The sequence below is a fragment of the Nycticebus coucang genome, chromosome 18, assembly GCF_027406575.1.
Source record: "Nycticebus coucang isolate mNycCou1 chromosome 18, mNycCou1.pri, whole genome shotgun sequence".
Classification (NCBI taxonomy): Eukaryota; Metazoa; Chordata; class Mammalia; order Primates; family Lorisidae; genus Nycticebus; species Nycticebus coucang.
Window position 1 is genome coordinate 61,196,391 of NC_069797.1, and position 21,934 is coordinate 61,218,324.

The 21,934-nt window shown below is 37.9% G+C and overlaps 1 protein-coding gene across 1 annotated transcript in view; it reads right to left on the reverse strand.

The window, feature by feature from the left end:
• NSF (N-ethylmaleimide sensitive factor, vesicle fusing ATPase) overlaps nucleotides 1-21,934 on the reverse strand; it is a 145,849-nt gene that overhangs the window by 19,896 nt on the left and 104,019 nt on the right. Inside the window, exons 14-17 of the mRNA XM_053567778.1 lie at nucleotides 20,499-20,655; nucleotides 17,216-17,349; nucleotides 7,711-7,777; nucleotides 5,462-5,541 (exon numbers count right to left, since the gene is read on the reverse strand). Of these exons, the coding sequence (XP_053423753.1) occupies nucleotides 5,462-5,541; nucleotides 7,711-7,777; nucleotides 17,216-17,349; nucleotides 20,499-20,655 (438 nt within the window). The remainder of the gene's footprint in view (nucleotides 1-5,461; nucleotides 5,542-7,710; nucleotides 7,778-17,215; nucleotides 17,350-20,498; nucleotides 20,656-21,934) is intronic.

Genomic DNA, 21,934 nt, shown 5'->3' on the forward strand with positions numbered 1-21,934 from the left:
TGAAGCGAGACTACACTACAATGTTGTGCAGTCCTATAAGGACTACATAAAAAGCAATTTTGTTTAGAGACTGGCGATGTTAAAATGAAACACCCATGGAGAAACAAGCATGTCTGCCCGAATTCCCCTTCTGAAAGTGCTAACAGTGTCTTACTGGTTCACACCTTAATTAGGTAATATTCATAGATGCTAGAGCAGTGAGGAAGTTATTTTTTTTCAACAACTTTATAAAACTTAGCTAAAACCCTAACAACTGTTAGGTCTGAGTACTACTTCAGTAATACTGATATGGATTAGGAAAGAGACTTCTTTTGTAAAAGTTTCATGTTCCGAAGAGTATTCCAAATGGTGAGCTGCACATGAGTAAAATGAGGACTAAGATATCAACTCCCCCTAGCAGTTAGGAAGGCTAGATGGTAGGTACCAGGGTGGCTGGGTCCCTGGCCAGTTGTGAGTGCCCTTATCCAGTTACCCAAATGCGTCATCAGATATTAACATTTTCTGTGTGCAATGGGAAGTGTTGAAGTGAAAAAGGACTGAGTCTCCATAAATTACAAGGCTACTGCATTACATACAGATGAGGTCTTCCAATTTACTTCCCTGAAGTGTCAAGTAAACCCAGTATTAAACAGGTTAATGGGCTTAACGACTCTCACACTTGAGGAAATTGGGACGTCATGTTATTTTGCAGCTCAGGAGTTATCTTTCAGACATTTTATTTTGTGTCCCAAAAAGGAAAACCAAAAAGAAAAAAAGGTAGCAGAAGATATCTATGAGGAAATAACCAAACACTGGTGCTGCCAGCTGCAGGAAGAGTTACCTGGCCTTCCCACTTACTACCGCTTCCTCCTTGACATTAAGATGAAGGCCTTCATCCTCCTGATCTTGAAAAGCACATTCCCCTCCTCAACTTCCATAAATCTGCAAAACTTGAAAAGAGCCCCAGTGTCATCAAGTAAAAGAGACAGCTTTAGGAATCTCACAGGAAGGAGGGGTGTCTTCAAGCCTCTCACTGCTAAGCCGGACATTTCCTAACACTGGACAAATTGTACGTCCAGCTCAGGGAGGGTGAACTGCAGTGGTCTTTTACCCTCCAAGCCAATTGTTAGCTTTTCACAGGAATCAGCAGGGAAGCACATGTGAAACCTCTGTGTGCCGGTGAGCACCCCCATGCCTTGTGTGACTCTGCATGTAGATGAAGCAGGCTGGGAGCTTTCTTAGCTACTGCTGCTGAGTTCTCAGAGAAGCCCTTTTCTCCTAGCTTGGCTCCCTGCTGGGACAGCCCTTTTCAATTTTTCTATCCCCCCTCGATCTCTTCTCCTGCAGAACACAGGGAAACTTGATTGAAATAAAGACCTAGGGAACATGTTTTATTTTCTCCTGTTCAATCCATTTTAGAAAAGCTTTTAATTGGTTTTAAAAAGATGCTAAACAAAATGTGATGATGTTTTTTCAGTCTTCATGAACTACCAATACCACTTTTTATACTTTCAAAGGGCTAATAAATCAATCATGAAATTAACTCTCTAGCTAAATTTAAAGCAAATTCACTGAATACCAGGTTCATTAAAAATCCATGCATTTACTTAGAAAAATTTAAAATTCAAAGAAAATTATCCTAGTAACTGAAATCTGACTTGAATTTTTAGTTCTACACTGAAAATCCAAGACCAAGGCAATCACAAAGGGAAAAAGGAGGGCTTGTGAACCAGTTTTAATAAGCCAATTTACAGGAAGGGAGGGGGAGGTGGGGGAGGGGTGGAAGTAGAAAAGAGAATATCTGGATACATAACAACATCCATCCTGCCTCGAAGGGATTCTTTTATTTGAGCATGTGCACACATGCACACACAATTTTTCTGTGTGAAAGCTGGAATTATAACAAACACAAAATTAAGGATTCTGTGACTGATATAATTGCTATATTGTACACATGTACAGTTCCTCCTTTTAAAGAAAAATGTCTCGAACTTTTCTGTTTTCTTACCAGTAATAAATAATTTCTACTACTCTATGCATCTCTACAACATTCAGATGAATAGACTTTAAATATTTCATTGAGAACATCTGAAAAACCTACATGCTAATGGTTTGGTGAACTTTAGAATGACAATGATTCCTGACACTGGATCAATATGAAAATTTCCCCTTATTTTCTTGAGAGAATGCAAACTAATTTTAAAAAGCAAGGGTGGTACAAAGCATACTTTTATCTTATTAAATATATGCCGACTAGAAATATTAAACCATTCATTTCTCCTGCTCCTGATTCACTTATATAGCAGGTCATCTAGCAATCCAGGTCAGAGTTACCAAATTCTGATTAATGACAGGCTGGTATTCCCTTAAAAGAGACTCCCTGCCATTTCTAATCACTAAGGCAACCAGATCTCTTACTTCTTGGAATATTTCAATATTCCTCCCCTTCAGTCTTCAGAGAAATCCTTCCCACATCCTTTTTAATGATCTCAATCTCTGTTTCTAAGATTTCTCCCAAGCTGGGCCATGTACCTTAGATGCTCACCCCTTACTTCTAACTGCCCATATAATTCTCCTTTTATTATTTAAGTAGCTTCTGAAACCACTTTTTAAAACTATAATTGCTTTACTTAGATATATAGCACACCATAAAATGTGTACCAGTCAATGGGTTTTAGTATGTCATATATACACAGATATATGTAACCATCACCAAAATAAATTTTAGAACATTTTCATCACCCTAAAAAGAAACACCATGTCTATTAGCAGTCACTTCCCATTCTTGCTGTCCAGCCCTCCCAGGCCCAGGCAACAACTAATCTTCCCGTCTTTACAGATTTGCCGATTCTGGACATTTCACGTAAGTGGAAGCATATAATATGCATTCTTTTGCAAATGGGTTCTTTTGCTTAGCATGTTTTCAAGGTTCATCCATGTTGGCACATGTATCAATACTGCAACCCCCACCTCTACCCCATGGAATCTGGAAACCAGGACTGTGGGCCTTGCCTGCTCACCCCAGACCCTGGCCTGGGCCCTGCAGGCCCACCAAAATAATCCTGCATTTTTTTTTATTGCTGAATAATGTTCCATTATATGGATATACCAGATTTCACATGATGAACATTTGTGTTGTTTCTATTTTTGGTTATTATGAATAATGCTGCTATGAACATTCAAATACAAACTTTTGCGTGGACATATTTCCCTTTCCTCTGGGTGTATACCTAAGAATGCAATGGCTAGGTCACATGGTAACTCAATGTTTAATCTTTTGAAGAATGTGCTAGATTGTTTTCCAAAGGCTGCATAATTTTTACATTCTTACCAAGCAGTGTAAGTGGATTCCAATTTCTCTACATCCTTACCAACACTACTTATTATCTGGCTTTTTAATTACAGCCAATATGAAATGGTGCTTCACTGTACTGGTTTTGATTTTGATTTTCATTTATTTGACGCTTAATGATGTTGAGTATTTTTTCATGTACTCATGACCGTTTGAACTTTACTTATTTTTTAATGTTTTTGCTCTAATCATACCCGATCTAGATATAAACTTTAGCAATTCTAAAACACTAAAGCCAATTGAAAAGACACTTAAAGGGTGGCGCCTGTGGCTCAGTCGGTAAGGCGCCGGTGGCTCAGTCGGTAAGGAGCCGGCCCCATATACCGAGGGTGGCGGGTTCAAACCCGGACCCGGCTGAACTGCAACCAAAAAAAAAAAAAATAGCTGGGTGTTGTGGCGGGCACCTGTGGTCAGCTACTTGGGAGGCTGAGGCAGGAGAATTGTTGAAGCCCAGGAGTTGGAGGTTGCTATGAGCTGTGTGAGGCCACGGCACTCTACCGAGGGCTATAAAGTGAGACTCTGTCTCTACAAAAAAAAAAAAAAAAAAGAAAAGACACTTAAAAATTGTTGATCAAGCTATCTGTGAAGGATGTATGTATAAACCTCTGTCCCAGACGCGGTGAGATTTAAAAGCATAGCATAAGACAATGTTTTTTGTCAAAAATCTTACAATTATTTTTACAAAATAGAAATAATTACTCTTAAAATCTTTCATAAAAATGCTGCAGATCATTTGTTAATATTTTCTGTTTATTTCTATTAGTATCTATTTTGGATTACAAATCAATCTCAGGGGATGTATTTCTGTTTAAATCAATGTATACAGTTTAAAATAACATTGAAAAATTTTTCTTCCTTTTTCTAACATAAATTCCTTTTAGCTAAAAAGCTGAATATTACATAAGTTTAAATGCCTAGAAAAACGTCTCTCATTCTAAATAATTTAAAATATACTCATTTCATAAAAAAGATTTTTGTGTTTGTGTAATATATGTAGAAGCTGGGGAGAAATTATTTTTGCTTTAGCACTTTTAGATACATCTGTTTATATATTTATAAAAATATTGAAGAAATCAGAGGAGGAAAAAATGTACTCACTTCTCAAACCTTTAGTATAAGCTAAAACTTCAATTAGTGGAAATAATGGCTACAGAAAGAGGATTTAAAAATCCTTCCACAGTGCATTTTTATAGCAAATATTCAAGGCTGTTGTAGGTTACTTTTTTTTTTTTACTACCCTAGAAGTTAGAAAAAAACCTAAACCCTAGAAAATCAAGGTAAGTCCTTTACTTTAAAGTGTTAAATACACACACAATTTTAACTGTTCAATTAAAAATTAGACTCACTAGCTTAACATTAAATATTTTCCATATGAATTAGTTTATCACTAACTTCAAATATGAAATTCCTATATAAACATTAAGGTGTTTTTCAAGTTAGTGCTTAACTCCTTTGCATCTGCCTTTGATTGGCATTTCTTCGAGTTTACAACACTAAGAATCAATCAAGAGAATCTGTGTCTTGTGACATAGCCAAACATGCTCCGGCAGCCACTACATAATTAACATATTTAACCAACCGTCATAGGATGGTTTTAAATTTGTTAAGCTATCAGAATCACCAGACTCTAATAGACACATAAGTAAAAATGCAACCATGTGAACCAAGATCTCTGCTATAAATAAAATTATCTATTTTAAAAAATCTTAAATTTGGCTAAAAGAAACTTAAATTTCCTCAAATACAAATTTTTAGGAAAACCTATAAAATGATAAATGAGACAAATGCGAACATATGTTTAATCCTGTCCACATTAACATTATAATCTCTCTGGGCAGATGGAGGAGGGAAGGGATGTATAATATGGTGGAGAGTTTATAAAATGACAAAATCAGTACTAATCAAAATTGGGATTCTTGGTTATCTTCAGAAAAGAGCTGGAAAAATTCTGTTAAGAAAATAACTCACTTTAAGTAGAAGGCCAGATCAAATGAAATTTCAAAATCCCTTCAAGAACAGAATTTTGTATGTTTATGATAACCCAGTTAGAGAGCATGCACCAATACCCATACGCAATTTACTGAAAAACTCTTTGTAAAAATATTCCTTATTATTGTTATTATTATTTACCTGAGGAGGTGCCTTTTTCAGTAACACAAGAAGAGCCTGTAATACGAGATTGGAAAATCGAGGGCCAATAGGAACATAATCTAGAAGAGAAACATTATTGTGTTTAGGGATTCAATAAACATGTGCACATATCCCAAACACTCAGATTGATCTGCATCAGGAGTAAACACTGCTCTAAACAAAAGCCATGGCACCATCTATAATAAGAAAATTACATGCTACATGCTTAAAATATAATATAAAAGCCCTTGTATTTTTTTAAAAAGTTTCTAAATATTTATTCTGAGTTCATATAGACATTCCTTTTTTAACCTGGGAAAATTCCCCAGGTTATTTGCTAAGCTTTTCTAAGAAACTACAGCAATGAGTACATTGATAAGAAAATATGATGCTAGAAACTGGGTGGAGGGGACAATAATAAGTAAGGAATTTTTTTTTTTTCAGAGACAGACAGAGTCTCACTTTATTGCCCTCGGTAGAGTGCTCTAGCGTCACAGCTCACAGCAACCTCCAACTCCTGGACGTAGGCGATTCTCTTGCCTCAGCCTCCCAAGTAGCTGGGACTACAGGCCCCTGCCACAACGCCTGGCTATATTTTGTTGCAGTTTGGCCGAGGCCGGGTTCAAACCCTCCACCCTCGGTATATGGGGCTGGCGCCCTACCCACTGAGCCACAGGTGCCGCCCATAAGTAAAGAATTTTAATAAAACTGTAAAGGGGGGGTACAACCGCTAAGATGGGCCCTCAGATGGCAAAGGACAGAAGACTTTCTCAGTAAACTTTGTACTGGTTAGACTTCTACCAATATTGCATAAGTACCCTTGTCCTGTGCGTAGAGTTACCTGCACCATCAGCCCTGATGTCAAAATGGGCCAGAAGCGATCCCTCTGTTTTATGAATAACCAGAACACATAGCACATTCTTCTTTGCATTAATTTTTGCTAATATATTTTATAATAGACAGGTACCATCTTGTTTTTCTGAGACCCTAATAATTCCAGCACAGTAGTAAGGGCTCAGCGAATGCTTGTTGAATAAATGAACAAGCAAGTATAGATAATAACTATTCCTACAAGCAAAAATATACTCAGAGGCCACACATTCCTTACATAGTAGGGTTGCTATGACCACACATCTCAATTGTGTTAAGATAAAGGAATTTACACAGAGCCATGAGTGTGTGCCTAAAAGCTTTTAAAGAAATAATCCTATAAACTGGGCTGAGATGTATCAAACACAGCAGACCAGAAACTTAGGTTACCAGATGAAACTATCAATTTAAGGAGACCTCATATGCTTTGTTAGATATTTTGCTTTATAACAGACATTGCCAAGACTTCAGAAAATAAGTAGCAGAGGACATGAAGCAAGTCTGAAAATAATGGGAAAAATGTAATTTGAAATCATTATGATACCATAGCTTAAGGAAGAAGGGATAATCAGGTACTGGGTAGTATTTTCAGATGTTTATTAAGTCACTAGGTGGGTTTCTATTTCAATAGAGATAATTATCCCACCCCAAGCCATTGTTATAATGAATTTATACCAGATCGATTTAATTTTACAATGCAATAAAATTAAGAGTAACGACAACTTTCTGGCATTTACTTGCCGCTTACTTCTTATGAGTTGAGTGCAAGGACTCAAGTCTTATTAATGGTTGTATCCTACAGAAGTGCACTTCAACACAGGAGATTAATAAATATTTTTAAAAATTACTACAGAGCACTTTGAGCTTTCAGTGTTTTCAACATTTATCATCCCATTTTTGTCTTCACAATTACTCTGTGGGGTAAACAAGGAAAAGATGACAGTCTCTGTTTTGCAAGAGCAAAAACTGAGGTACAGAGAGCTTAAAACTTCTAGCCCAAGTACTTTAGCAAATTTGTGGATCTCATTCTGATGCTAAGCCCTTCTATCAAAGTTCACAAGTGGACCTCAGAGCTATAGGCAGCTCAGAGGTACTAAACAACCAAAACGTCTATCAGTGAAAATTACTAGTCATTTATTATGGCAAGGCACACTGGAAGATACAAAATAAGACCTGGGCCTTACAGGAAAGCAGTTTATAACAGAATTACAGTAACAGGGCATGTTAACATGAATACTACAGCTGATGTCAGGTATGAGAAATAATATTATTTCTATTGCTTTATAATTTCTACATACTTGTTAATTTTCTCTTGTATTTTTTTGAGACATTAGCTATAATGTGGCAAAGACAGTAGGATGTCAGAAGTAAGGACTCACCAAGCAGTCTCTCAATGTCATCCACAACCACACAACTGAGCTGGGATTTGTACGCATCATCAAAGATCTGGAAGGAAGCAAAGCCATTTAGTATTTCGCTGCCTTTTGCATGACACTTTCTGAGAAGATTAAATCTAGTTACTTCTTGAGCTATATCTACACAAAGTAAAACACCAATACTTTTGACAACAATAAATTAGAATTTAATAGAGTATAGGATTTTAGAATTGGAAGAGTTCTTGTAAGCAAACTGAGGCCCAACGCTGTTAAATGACTTGCTGAAGATGACAAAACTGGATCGTGGCTGACCAGAGTGCAGGCGAAGGCTGTTCTCAGCACTAAGAGCTACATGTACCACACTCAGGCCTGCAGAGGACCATTAATCAACTGGCAAATCCTATCACGTTTATCACAATGGTCTCTTATATATGTGCCAGGAATAGGACTTTAGTGTTGTGATTCAAGAGCCAGATGGAGCCCCAAGGGATGTGCAGAATTAAGCTAGATGTCATTTTATTACCTGTAAGAATTGTGGCCCTGTTAAGCAAAAATACATTGAAAAATCAGAGTCCTGTCAAATCACACCATAATGGTAAAAGATTTTACAAAAGAATTAAAGTTATATATGAAGAGTCAAATAGATGTATGTATGAAACCAGACAAAAGGTGAAAGTATATTGTCTTAAGACAGCCAAAGAAATAAATGGAAATTAAAGCAAGCTTGAAGTAAGATGTTCTTTCCTGGCAAAGATGCAGATTTCAAACCAGACATTAGGTTATGTGTAAGTTGAATAGAAGTGCCCAGGGCCTTAAGACCAGCATTTTGGAAATGAGAGTTCCTATTCCAGAGAGTGTAAAGTGGGACTCAGTGTAATTAATTGATGTCATGGTAAGAAATTAATTATGCATCCTAGCCCAATCTCTCTGGTTGATAAATAACCTCAGTGCACTAAGATGGTAAAACCCAACTCAACCTCTAAATACGTCTTGTTTGGGGTGACGTAATATTCTTTAATGGATATCTTTTAACCATAGAAGATTTAGAATTAGGTATAGAAATAAAGTAAATCAAACTCATAATATTAATATATTTAATATTAGGTTTAAAGACAATTTGTGCATACTTGGTCTTTAAAGTATTTTTAACAATTAGGTAAAAAAAGAAAAGAAAAGTTACTTTCATAGAGTCTCGTTGCCACCATCTTAACTCAGTTCCTCATTACATCTTTCCTAGCACAAATACTATCAACAATTTCTCCAAATAGTCTATCAAGTCAGCTCTCCAGTGGACTTGCTTTGCTTTTCACCACCACTTTTAGTCCCTAATCACTCTCAAATACTCTATCAAAACTCCATCTATCCTTTCATCTTTAGCTGTTTCCCTAATGCATTGAGGTGGATAAAAACTTCCTTCTATTAGTATTATCTCTAGGGCCCAGCCCAGGGCATTATTTAGTAATGATGTCTGCTTAATAGGTTCAATGGTTGAAACAATACAAGTCCTAATTCCATCTTGCCGTAAGTTACTTGCCTCTCTTCTCCTTTGATATAGCGTTTTATGTATTAACCAAAGGATGTCCCATAGTTGAGCCTAACTTCAGAGGGGCTGGAGCTACACGGTCCCACCGTGTGCCCAGAGAGAGAATCGGGATGAGTGGGATCCCCAGTGACTACCACAGTACAGCTCCCTTGCTCTATGCCACCACATCATCTTGTATTTCCCCTAGCCTTTTATCTCCTTCCCATTAAAAAAAAAAGACAAAGGAAGAGAAAATGAGAAGACTAGGATATTTCCTTCAGCTTCTTGATACATAATGATGGTTCCTCTTGGCTTTGAGTTGGTGCATTCAAGCCAACTGAAATGTCTGAAAGCAGTTCCACAGTGGTTCTCTGCTATTTTCTTGAAGACTGAACAAATACAGCAGCCATTGCAATATCTCATAAACTCAGGAGATTCAGAGAATCACTCAAAATAATGTTTTGCTTTTCAAAACATTTTTGAGAATTCTATTAAAAGCTCTGATGTAAGCATGTAATTCTGACCTTGGCTGCTGTGAGATAATGGATTAGAGTCATAGGGGCTGGGGACACCATGACCTGGCTGGATGCAATAGTTCTCCATTTTTCCTGAATCTACCCTTCTCAAAACAATTTATAGCTTTTATGGTTACAGGGACCTTATTGAGGACACTACGGGGGTCTAAACTGTATTGCTATGTGTATGTAGTCTCACCAACTTATCTCAGACACTGTAATTCAAAAAGCACTGCAAATCACTGCACAGCTGACTTCATGGGCTGCCTGTAACATGTGAGGGAGGGAAAAAATACCTACAGCAGCCACTTAATATAAAGTAGTGGGTTTTGTTTTTGTTTTGTTTTTTACAGACAGCTCTCGGTATACTAATTACTATTAGAGGGAGAGAAGTACTCACAGCAAACTCTCTTAACGACGCACTAACCATGGCAAAGGCTGTGCAATTCCAGTTGTAACTTGACTAGTTTCAATTGACCAGTCAACCGAAACTTCTTTGGATAGCTACTCTCCTCTGATTTAAATACACAAATACACACCCCTTTCACTTCTTATACATACATTCTCTTCATTATCTAGTCTCCGGCACTCGTCCCCTGAACCCATGGTTTCTTAGTCTCCTCAGTCCCTTTCCCAGTCAGCTTCCTGGCCTAGGCCCCAGCAGAACCCTCAGTAAGAAGACACTCACATTTGATTGACAAGAACATGAGATTAGCTGCCAGACTAATGTCTAAATGGAATATTTACATACTGAGCAAGGAAGTTCTGCCACAACTTTGGGTAGACAAACCCAAAAAGAGAAGTACTAGAAAGAAAGAGGCAGGAAAAGTAAAATCATACTAACTGCCCGGTCAGAACAGTACCATTGAAGTGCCTATGTCACATCAGTCACAGCACACAGTGGATGCACAGTGCCTGCTCCACATCAAATGATGCCTCCACACAGAGGCACCCAGGAGGGCTGAGGCTGGAGGAAAGGGCTGTGTCTTATAGATTCCTTAAAAAAAATTGGTCTAAAGAACATAGGGTCATCCTAGTGTAATCAGGGAGTTTCCGGTAGAGCAGGTAAGATTGTGAACCTACATATTTGGGTTTTAAAGTCAGGTACAAAGTCTGCAAGAGAAGGGTAAGGAAAAAAAATGGACAGGTTAAGGAAGGAAACAATATGGGAAAGAGTGGCATCAGCCAGCATGAGCCTTGTGAAATAATGAGGTCTATTACAAAGGACAAGGAACAGCTCTGGGAAACACAAAATCCATAGTCTATTTCTAGCTGTGCACATGAGACTGTCACCATTAAACTCTGGTATCACCTCTATCACATGCAAAGGAGGATAGTACAACACAAGCTTGAGGGTCCTAAGAGACAACCCAGAATGTTAGGAGCCTGGGCTCAAAGCAAGAGTGAGCTGGATGCACTCTGTGAGCACTGAGGGATAGGAAGGAAAAGTGGACCCCGTCACACAGGTATTAGGAGCAGGTCTGCATATGTGCTAGAGGATAAAGGACATGGCTCTTATGACACAGATCCCACTCCTGGAACATTCCATCAAACTGGGAGCCACCTGTATGCAGGGAGGGGCAGCAGCTGCCAGCTCTGGAGTCTACATGAGCACAGATGGGAGCATGCCAGCATGAGCTCTATTAATCCCAGCCTTTCAGAATCACACACCACAGCAAAGTATGTTCTAAGGAGATCTCGCCCTCCATCCTCTGTGACCGCCTTAGTTCTCTTAGGTAAGGAAAGCCAAATTTTCTGGTTCTTTTGGGGCCTGAAAGAGTTCATCTCAATTCTAAAGTGGTTGTTGTGAAGTACCTCGTTAGCAGAAATCTGATGACTACAGGAATCTGATGGCATAGAAAATCCCTAATGTAGTAAATCTGTCAGCGATTAGTTGAAAGCATACTCTAATCATTTGGTAGCATATAAAAACATAAATGAGCAAATTCAGATCGGTGCTATCTGTAATAATCTCTCGTTTCTAAATATAACTTGGGAGTAGACCAAGCAAACATTAGCTGTCTTCTAATGACACTGCCTCAGGAAGTGGACCTAAACTTTTGGCAAAGCACTAAAGCTTCCTGCAATGACCTTAAAATCTTTTATTTGTTCGCTCTGCTTTTCAGGAACAAAATCCTACATTTTCATATAACAAGAGCCACAGAATGGGATAATAGAGTAAGTCACAAGGTCTGCACCACCTTCTCTGTATGCCACACAGATACTAGTGACAAAAGACACACTGTACTAAACAAAACAACAACAAATGCCCACCCTGCCACACAGGGACCTGCAGTCACTTCCGGAGTGTGCACTTCTCTCAGCTAATAAATGCACAAACTTCAACAAACCAGCTACACGATATATTAGGACATTAACTAAAAACATCCAAATTCTGTTGCTTAGTAACTGCTGTCAAAAGATCTAATTTCCAGCTCTGCTCTTTGTATAGACTAAACCATGAAAAGAGGAGGATTAGGCACCATGATTCTGTTCTGTGCAGACTACAATTTGCTGTAGGATTTACAGGAGGATATTCAAAGAAGATTATTTCTTTCTTGCAAAGCTAGTGGAAAGGAAAATTTCTTCCATTAATTTTCGATCCTTTGAAAATAAGACTATATCATGTTATTAATGGGAACAGTTTTATAAATCACAGATATTTTTACTTAATTTTATTCAAACAATTTGGTCACATCCAATTGTTCTATTTCATCTCTGTATTGATTGTGTACTTAGAAAGCATCAAGATTAGGTAAGTAGTTGAAATCAAATTCCACTGCTTTCTTCTTTTGTTCATTTAATTTTTCAAAAGTATAGATGCACAAATGGATAAAGGAGTTAAAATTGAAAAACAGAATGAAGTTTGAGAAGCAAACATAAAATGGGAGAGAAGAGGAAGCTCTGTGAATACTTCAGGTACCCTAATGGAACACATGGTATCCCCCAGAATGGGAAGGACAATGCCTCCTACATACTTAGGCTAAAGAAGTTTATCTATGGAGAAAGGATTTATTAAGCAAATTAAGAGAAGCACAAGGTGACCTTTAAGTTAATTGAGAATGAACTACTTTTATGCATTTTAGCAGCAGCCACTTGCAAAAAAGAAGCAATAACATAATTACGGTGAAATCGTATATACTTATTAAAGTAAGCTAACAGCCTTCTTTACCAACAAAAACTCTCATCTGTTAAAGCAATAAAATGTTATACAAAGATGCTTGATGAATTAACTAACTCAGACTACCTATCTTTAACAAAAATTAATGTGCTACAGTATTCTGAGCTTCACAAACTATTGTCATGCAAAACATTGAAAAATCTTTAAAATTGAGCAGTTAGTCATTAAAATTTAGCTAAAGAAATAACTGAATGCCAACCCTTTGCCTATCAACTTGACAAAAAATTATTTTAATACATCAAACGTGGGTGAAAAATCCCAGGGAGCTTATGTTCTCATATGATGGTGCTACAAGTGTAAATTGGTATAACTTTCTGAAGGGGTGGGCTTTAAAAGTTATTTTTACATTAGAGTTTTCATAGCAATATATATCAAAAAAATCTTTGAAATGTTAGTATTTTTTACCTTAGCAATCAATCCCAATTCTGAGAATTTATACTAAGGAAGCAATCAGAAATATATGTACAATAATAATGTGGTAAAAATAACCACTACTTTACTGAGTACATATTATGTCCCTGGCCCTATGCCATACTTTACATCAATTACCATGTCACTTAATTCTTACAGTAACCCTATGATGCAGCTATTAATATGATCTTCATTTTACTCATGAGAAAATAGAGGGTTAGAGGTTAAATGACTTATCTGAGGTTATAGAGCTGGTAAGTGTGGTGGAGATGAGATTCAAATTCAGATCTCCCTGAGTCCTAAGCCCATTTTCTCAGCCATATAATGCTACTATATCTAAGAAAATTCTAGTAATAAAATGAAGGGCAATAATTTTTCTAGTTTGGTAGCTCTACGGAATATTGTTTATAATTGTGACAAAAACTGGAAACAATTTAAATATCCAATGAAAAGGGATTGTTGAAATGGATATTTTGCAGCTATTAATTGAACATAATATTGGGATAAGTTTTAGTGACACTGAAAGCAATTCACAATATTTTAAGTGGAAAAAAGCCAGTTTATAACACTATATTCAATGTTAGCCCCATGTATAAGGGTGGGTGTGTACATCTGAGTAGAAAAGAGAATTGAAGGACAAGTACAAATATGGATTTATTTTTATTTTCTTTTATGTTCTTTCCTATATTTTATAAATCATTTTTGTAATTATAAAAAAGCTACATATTTTGGGGAGTGGAGAACCTACAAGAAAAAAAATGTTTTCTTCGAGATGATAAAATTTTACAAATTATTTGTGCTCTGAAAAAAAATTAAAACATCTTTTTCCCATCTTCACGCTACAAATGAAGTAGTGGGAGGCAGACTAGAACTTATACTAAAGAATGGCATTTGTATTTCATTTTCAAAAAGAACCTGGAAGACTTAGCATCTTTAGACTGGTTTGAGCCCTCAGGCTTTTGTCAACCTATCATTAAGTAACAATGTGAAAACTATTTGCAGGGAAAGATTTTGTAATATTTCTACTATATTTCTAAGACACCTATGCTTCATTCTTTTTCTCTTTTCTGAGCTTCAGTTGCAGGGAATAATATTTCCTCCCCCAAGGAAAACCAAAAAGTCTAACATGAATTTATTATATTGCTGAAGCAGAAATAATTTTTGTAACATTAAGAGTATATGGATGATCCAGACAGTGAATCATGAATCTAAACAATTTTGAATATGCTTGTTTAGCCACTTATTTTTATATTCCTTAGCCTTCTACTCATCTAAAACTCTACCTTGAAAGGCTTCAACAATTTAAAGATTAAATCATAAGTTATTAAGCCATTAATTTAACCATTTAAGCCTCTAAAATCAGCACATATTACCTTCCCCCCTCAAGTCAATTTGCAAGAGATTAAAATAATAAAAATGATAATATCTCTCATTTACAAAGCAGCTTTGATCTGCAGAAGCCTAAAGTACTTTAAAAAAACTTTATAGAAAAACTAGGGCCATCCACCCACATCTCAGAGTACATCTGAGGTAGAAGCTTGCAGCTGGTGGAAAGCAATGAAGTAATTTACCATCTGCAAAGAGGACTACTACTTTTGAATAGTATTAGGAATAAATGATTGAGGGAAATACAAACAGAATTACTATTCAATAAATAAATGGGACATTCAATGGCTAGAACTCCCAAGGGCTATTATAGGAATTTTCATCAGAAGAAGTGGCTTAAGGGTTCCCCTTAGAGGGAAAACGGAAAACAAAGAAAAATAACCCCTCCCTACTCTGAGGGAATTATTGGTCCTCGTTGTTCTACCCAGATATTCCTGGGAAGGGCAGATACTACTGGTTTTACCTCAGAAATAGAATAACAGGCTAGTGAATGATGCCCCATGATTATATCAATGTACACAGCTATGATTTAATAAAAAAAAAAAAAAGAATAACAGACCATAATACTCTATGTTCTTTTTGTACCTGACAACATTTCCCTCCCTTTCACACTCAATTTCAAAGATTTCTGTGTAGAATATTTATCTTGACATCTCAGTGTGTACTGCTGGAATCGGCTACAAGTTCTGCCTCCTCTATTTCAAGCAACCTGCAAAAACAATTTTCTGCCACCTTCGCAAACAAACTAGCGTCTTCTTTCTTTTCTTTTCTTTCTTTTTTTGAGACAGAGTCTCACTCTGTTGCCCAGACTAGATTGTCATGGCATCAGCCTAGGTTATGGCAACTCAAACTCTTGGGTTCAAGCGATCCATCTGCCTCAGCCTCTAAAGTAGCTGGGATTATAGGCACTTACCGCTACGCCCGACTAACTTTCCTATTTTTAGTAGAGACGGGGTGTTGTTTTGCTCAGGCTGGTCTTGAACTCCTGACTTCAAGTCATCCTCCCACCTAAGCCTCCCAGAGTGCTAGGATTATAGGACTGAGTCACTGCACCCAGCCTAGAGTAAATTCTTAACACTTTTTGGAAGTCTTCTTTTTAAATATATTTTTCCTCTCCAGTCCCTTTCCTAAAGATAAACTGAATTAATTCTACACTACATTTTTATAGAGTGAGGGCCTAGGAATAACATGAAAGAATGCCCTGAGCTGCTAAAACAGTCTTCCTACTAGGGGGAGGGCCTCCATAAAAATATGAGCAAGTCAGGGGAAAGCATTTCAATTCTCAAGATTCTTTTCCCTAATTCTGATTTTCTCAACAACTCTTGAACTTACAGCCAGTTCATATCTATAAAAGGTCAAGGATGGAAAAAAAGGATGTAAGAAAAAGAAATACTTCAGCTGGACGGAAAAAATAATTTCTTCACTGTAGGATTAGATTATCAATGGAAACGTGGGCTATCAAGTGAGATGAAACAACTGTTAAGAGTCTTCATCTTTGATTTTTGTTGTTGTTGTTGCTGCTGTTTTGTTTTTTTTTTTAAAGATGCTGTAGATGGCACTTGCCTGAGTATAAAATATGGACCAGATGATCTTATAGCCCTTTCAGCCCTAGGATTCTATTCTATATTGTTCCAACTTCACTGATCGTTCAAAGTGGCTGTATTAATAAGGTACCAAATACAGTTGAAGAAAGGAAGAAGATAGGACTAAATTAAGTTGCCATATAGACTCTGATTATTACCGAGTGTACAATTATCTTTGTAGGGGTTTCTGCAAATATTTTTCCAATGGTATATCTCGGTCCTTTCTCAAACTCTGTAGTCAAATTAACTGACCCCAAATGGTTTGACTTTGTACAATAATGAAAGAACTTAAAAAAAAAAAAATCCTACATGCATTTGTTCTACTCTATCAACATTCTTTTTTTTTTGAGACAGTCTCAAGCTGTTGCCCTCAGTAGAGTGCCGTGGCGTCACAGCTCAGAGCAACCTCAAACTCTTTGGCTCAAGTGATTCTCTTGCCTCAGCCTCCCAAGTTTCTGGGACTACAGGTGCCTACTACAATGCCCAGCTATTTTTTTTGTTGCAGTTGTCATTTTATTGCATTTTTTTTGTTGTTGTTGTAGTTGGCCTGGGGCCAGGTTTGAACCTTCCAGCCTCGGTGTATGTGGCCAGTGCTCTACCCACTGAGCTACGGGTACCGCCCTCTATCAACATTCTTAATTATGATTCTTTCAATCAAGTTGAAATAACAAACTTAGGAAATGAGAATTAACCTTAATATGTATTAAAGCATAATTTGGAAGGTAAAGGTAAAAATGCATTACAAAGTTAAAAAATCTAAAATAGTCACTGTCCCCAACCCCCACTCCCAAATTCTGCTGATAATTTAGTTCCACTTGAGAAGAACATAGTTGCTATGGTTTTTTCATATTTACATGTACACACACACACCTAAGAGATAGGAAATTAATGAATGTAAAAATCTTGATACCTTCTTCATGGCCTGACATTTGGCTGTCTCAGAAAAGCCAATCATCTTATCAGGAGAACAGATCTTGATGAAGGGGAAGTTGGATTCCTCTGCAATTTTTGCAGCTAAAGCAGTCTTCCCACTATGAGGAGGGCCTACATAAAAATATGAGCAAGTCAGGGGAAAAAAGCCAACCTAAGCAAAGGGAAATAAAACAAGTTTAAACTTTTATCCACAATGTTCTGAGGTCTCAACTAGTTGCTCATTAACATTTCTTGACACAATTTCACAGCAGACATGTTTTCTCTTATTTATTAGCAACTAAACTTAATGGACTGATTAGCATTTCTCAAGAGTATGGTGAAATACATACCTTCTTATTCTCTCACACAGCCTAATCTTTCAAACTTCTGGCTAATTATATAAAGTGTAAAGTTTTTGCTTTTTTTAAAAAAAGAGAGAGAGAAAATACATTCAAATGCATATCAGTACAGTACTTATATATTCTATCAAATTGTCTAACAAAAAATGCAGTCTTCTTAGGAGATGATATTAGGTGCAGGAAAAAACTGCCTTATTAGAAGCATAACTACCCTATTAAAAAGCTAGAATTCTAAAGACATAGGCCTTCTCCTAAAGGCCAGCCCTGCATTTGGACATACCCGCCCTTCCCTTCTGTACACTGGATGATGTGTCCCTCTTCCAACCACAAACCAACCAAATCCTCCTTGCTATCTTCTCAGGAACTTAACACTATTGATTGTTCCTCTCTCTCTATGTTCATCCTCTTCTTCCCTGAAGTCTTTCCAGAAGCATTTAAACATGCTCTGGTCTACCCAACCATTTATTAAATAAAACTAAAGCTCTTTCTGGACTTCACAACCCTTACCACTACCATTTTTCTCCCTTCAAAAGCTAACTTCCCTAAATAATTGCCCATCCTGGCTGCCTTCATTCTTCCCTCCCTTGTACCTTCACCAAATGTCATGGCTCCCACCCCCACATCACTGAGCAGGCTCCCCATCAAGGTCACCAATGACCTTCATGTTACCCAACCCAACAGATAGTATTTTTGTTGGCCTCTTGGAAGCATTTGATAAAATTCATAACTCCCCTCTTTCTTGAAGTAAGTTTCTTTTCTTTTTTTGCCTTCTGTGATAGCTCATTCTCTTTTCCTCCCTCTTTCCTCACTGGTTACTCTTGCTTAGTCTCCTTTGTCAACTCTGTCACTTCTATTTACTCCTTAAATGTTAACATATTTCCAAGGTAAGTTATATAGCCCTTCTCTTCCCATATCTTTTCTGTAAGTGGCTTCATCCATTCCCATGGCTTCAATGAAAATCTATATACTGACAACTCAGGCCTGTCTTCTAAGTGACAGACCCACATATACAACAGAATACTCAATGTTTCCAATTTAATTATCCCATATGAATCTAGAATTTAACATGTTCAAAACAGAACTCATGAGCTTTCCTCTAGAAATCTGCTTGTGTACTACTAGTATTCTCAATCTTAGGAAACAGCGCAGCAGTGATGTCAGAAATCTGGGGGTCATATTTGATACCTCGGCCCATATGTAATCTATGCAATATTTCTTTCTTCCTTTCTTTCTTTTTTTTTTTTTTTTTGAGACAGGGTCTCATTCTGTTGCCCAGGCTACAGCACCATGACCTCAGCCTGGCTCACCACAACTCTTGGGTTCAAATGATCTTCCTGCCTCAGCCTCCCAGGTAACTGGGACTATAGGTCATCACAATGCTGGGCTGATTTTTCTATTTTTAGTAGAGACAAGGTCTTGCTCTTGTTCAGGCTGATGTCGAACTCCTGAGATCAAGCAGTCCTCCTGCCTTGGCCTCCCAGAGTGCTAGGGTTCTAGGTGTGAGGCACCACTCCTGGCCTCTACCCAATTTGTCTACGCTTCAGTTTAGAAACAAAACAGCATCCATGTTCATAGGGTTAAAGTGAGGTTTAAATGAGATAAAATGTATAAAAGTGCTAGTAGAGGGCGGCGCCTGTGGCTCAGTGAGTAGGGCGCCGGCCCCATATGCCGAGGGTGGAGGGTTCAAACCAAGCCCTGGCCAAACTGCAACAAAAAATAGCCGGGCGTTGTGGCGGGCGCCTGTAGTCTCAGCAGCTCGGGAGGCTGAGGCAAGAGAATCGCGTAAGCCCAAGAGTTAGAAGTTGCTGTGAGCCGTGTGACTCCACGGCACTCTACCCAGGGCGGTACAGTGAGACTCTGTCTCTACAAAAAAAAAAATAAAAAGTGCTAGTAGAGTAGCTGGCAGACAGTAAGTGCTCAAGGAATGTTAGCTTAAGTATGGTTGATAATAATTACTAAGTCTTTTTTTTGTTCTACCTCTTAAATATTTCTCAAATTACTCTACTTATCTCCATCTGTGCTACCACCACATTACTTCAAACCACAATCAGTTTGGCAATGGCTTTCCATTGCTTCCAAGATATAGTCTAAATATTTTAACATAGCCTATAAGGCTTTGTGTGAACTGGCTGCTGTCAAGCTCTTTCCTACCCACAACTTTTTTACATGCTGGTCCTTCTGCCTCGAACATCTTTCCAATCACACTGGCCAGCTACTCCTCATCCTTCAGGCCCTGGCTTAATATGTTCCTCTCAGGGAGCTTTCAACCCTTGACCTTTGGATGGGGTTAGGTTCCCCTAGCATGTGGCCTCACTGAGTTCTTCTGTTGTCGTACTAATCACAACTGTAAATTAATGATCTGTAAATGGAATTTCCTTCCTTTGTTTATTTAATAAAATCCTAATTGATCCCTTTAAGGCTAAATTAAAAATCATCTCTAGCTCTCCCTATGCAAAATAACTTGCACTCACACACACCTTTACACAACACACTGGAGTTAGGATTTCTTTACAAGTCTTTTTTCATGACCAGACTGAACACTTGAATGTTTCTGTATCCCCAGCAACTAGTTCAATGACTAAAACATAGCAAGTACTCAGTAAATATTAATTTAACTGAATCAAGTGCTATGTGGTATCAGTCTGTCAAGTACCACAGAAACTTAGATACAATCCTATAAGAAAACTAGTTGCTATCACTGACCAGTGACATTCCACTGTACACATTCCACTGTACACATTTAATTTGTGTACAAATTAAAATATATATAATTTAATAATATGGTATATATCCTAGATCACTATTTTCAGATTACGAATAAGGTTAAGAACTGACGATAATTTACTTTTCTAGACTACACTAGATGGCTTTTAAAAAATGTTTTTGTTTTTTTTTTACCTTAATGTTATCATTCATTCTTACCTTCCAAAAGGACGCTAACCAATGGTGTGCGGTCACTATTTTTTGTCTGCTGAACTAGCAGCTCCCCATCATCTAGAACTCGGGTAACTGGGTCACCCCATTTGATGATACCATTCATAATGTAACTTGCATAATCCTCTTGGTTTGTGCCAAATGCCTATTGAGGAAAAGAATAGTTTAAAGCATTTTTAACAGTGGTATTCAAAGCAAAGCTAAAATATTTAATAAAGATGAATAATAGTTCCTATACACTGAAAGTGTTAAGCACTATCCCATACTAATGTAAAAAACTTAGAAAGAAAAAAATGATTTTAGGGTGGCGCCTGTGGCCCGGTCGGTAGGGCGCTGGCCCCATATACCAAGGGTGGCGGGTTCAAACCTGGCCCCGGCCAAACTGCAACCAAAAAATAGCCGGGCGTTGTGGCGGGCACCTGTAGTCCCAGCTACTCGGGAGGATGAGCCAAGAGAATCACTTAAGCCCAGGAGTTGGAGGTTGCTGTGAGCTGTGTGAGGCCACGGCACTCTACCGAGGGCCATAAAGCGAGACTCTGTCTCTACAAAAAAAAAAAAAAAATGATTTTACAATTTCTCATTTAACTTTTACCCAAAAGAAAAAAGAAAGCTGCTAATGCAATAAAAATAATAGATTCCTGATAGAAAGTGCATCTTTCTTTTTTTTTTGAGACAGAGCCTCAAGCTGTCACCCTGGGTAGACATCACAGCTCACAGCAACCTCCAACTCCTGGGCTCAAGCAATTCTCCTGCCTCCGCCTCCCAAGTAGCTGGGACTACAGGTGCCTGCCACAACGCCTGGCTATTTTTTGGTTGCAGGCCGTCATTGTTGTTTGGCGGGTCGGGTTGAATTCCAACCCGCCAGCTCAGGTGTATGTGGCTGGTGCCTTAACCCCTTGAGCCACAGGCGCCGAGCCTGAAAGTGCATCTTTCAAAGTGCTTATTTCTACAAAGAGTATGTAGTTTGTGGCCTTTCTGTTAAGAACAAAGAAAAAAAGGGATTATGGACTTAGAAGTTAGAAATGGCTCAGCAGACGATATACTATCCTAACACTGACTGTAGGTGCTATGAATTAAAATGGGAATATAAAATGGTAAAGAGAAGACACTGACTTTGTGGGAGGGGATATGAGTTAAATGGCACTAAGGTTAAGTTTGTATGTGTAAATAAATGATTTAGAATGAGACAGAAAAGGGCTGGGCTCAGTGGCTCACTCCTATAATCCTACCACTCTGGGAGGCCAAGGCAGGAGGATTATTTGAGCTCAGGAGTTTGAGACCAGCCTGAGCAAGGTGAGAAATTGTCTCTACTAAACAGAAAAACTAGCCAGGCATTGTGGTGGGCTCCTATAGTCCCAGCTACTTGGGAGGCTGAGGCAGGAGGACCACTTGAGGCCAGGAGTTTGAATTTGAGGTTGCTGTAA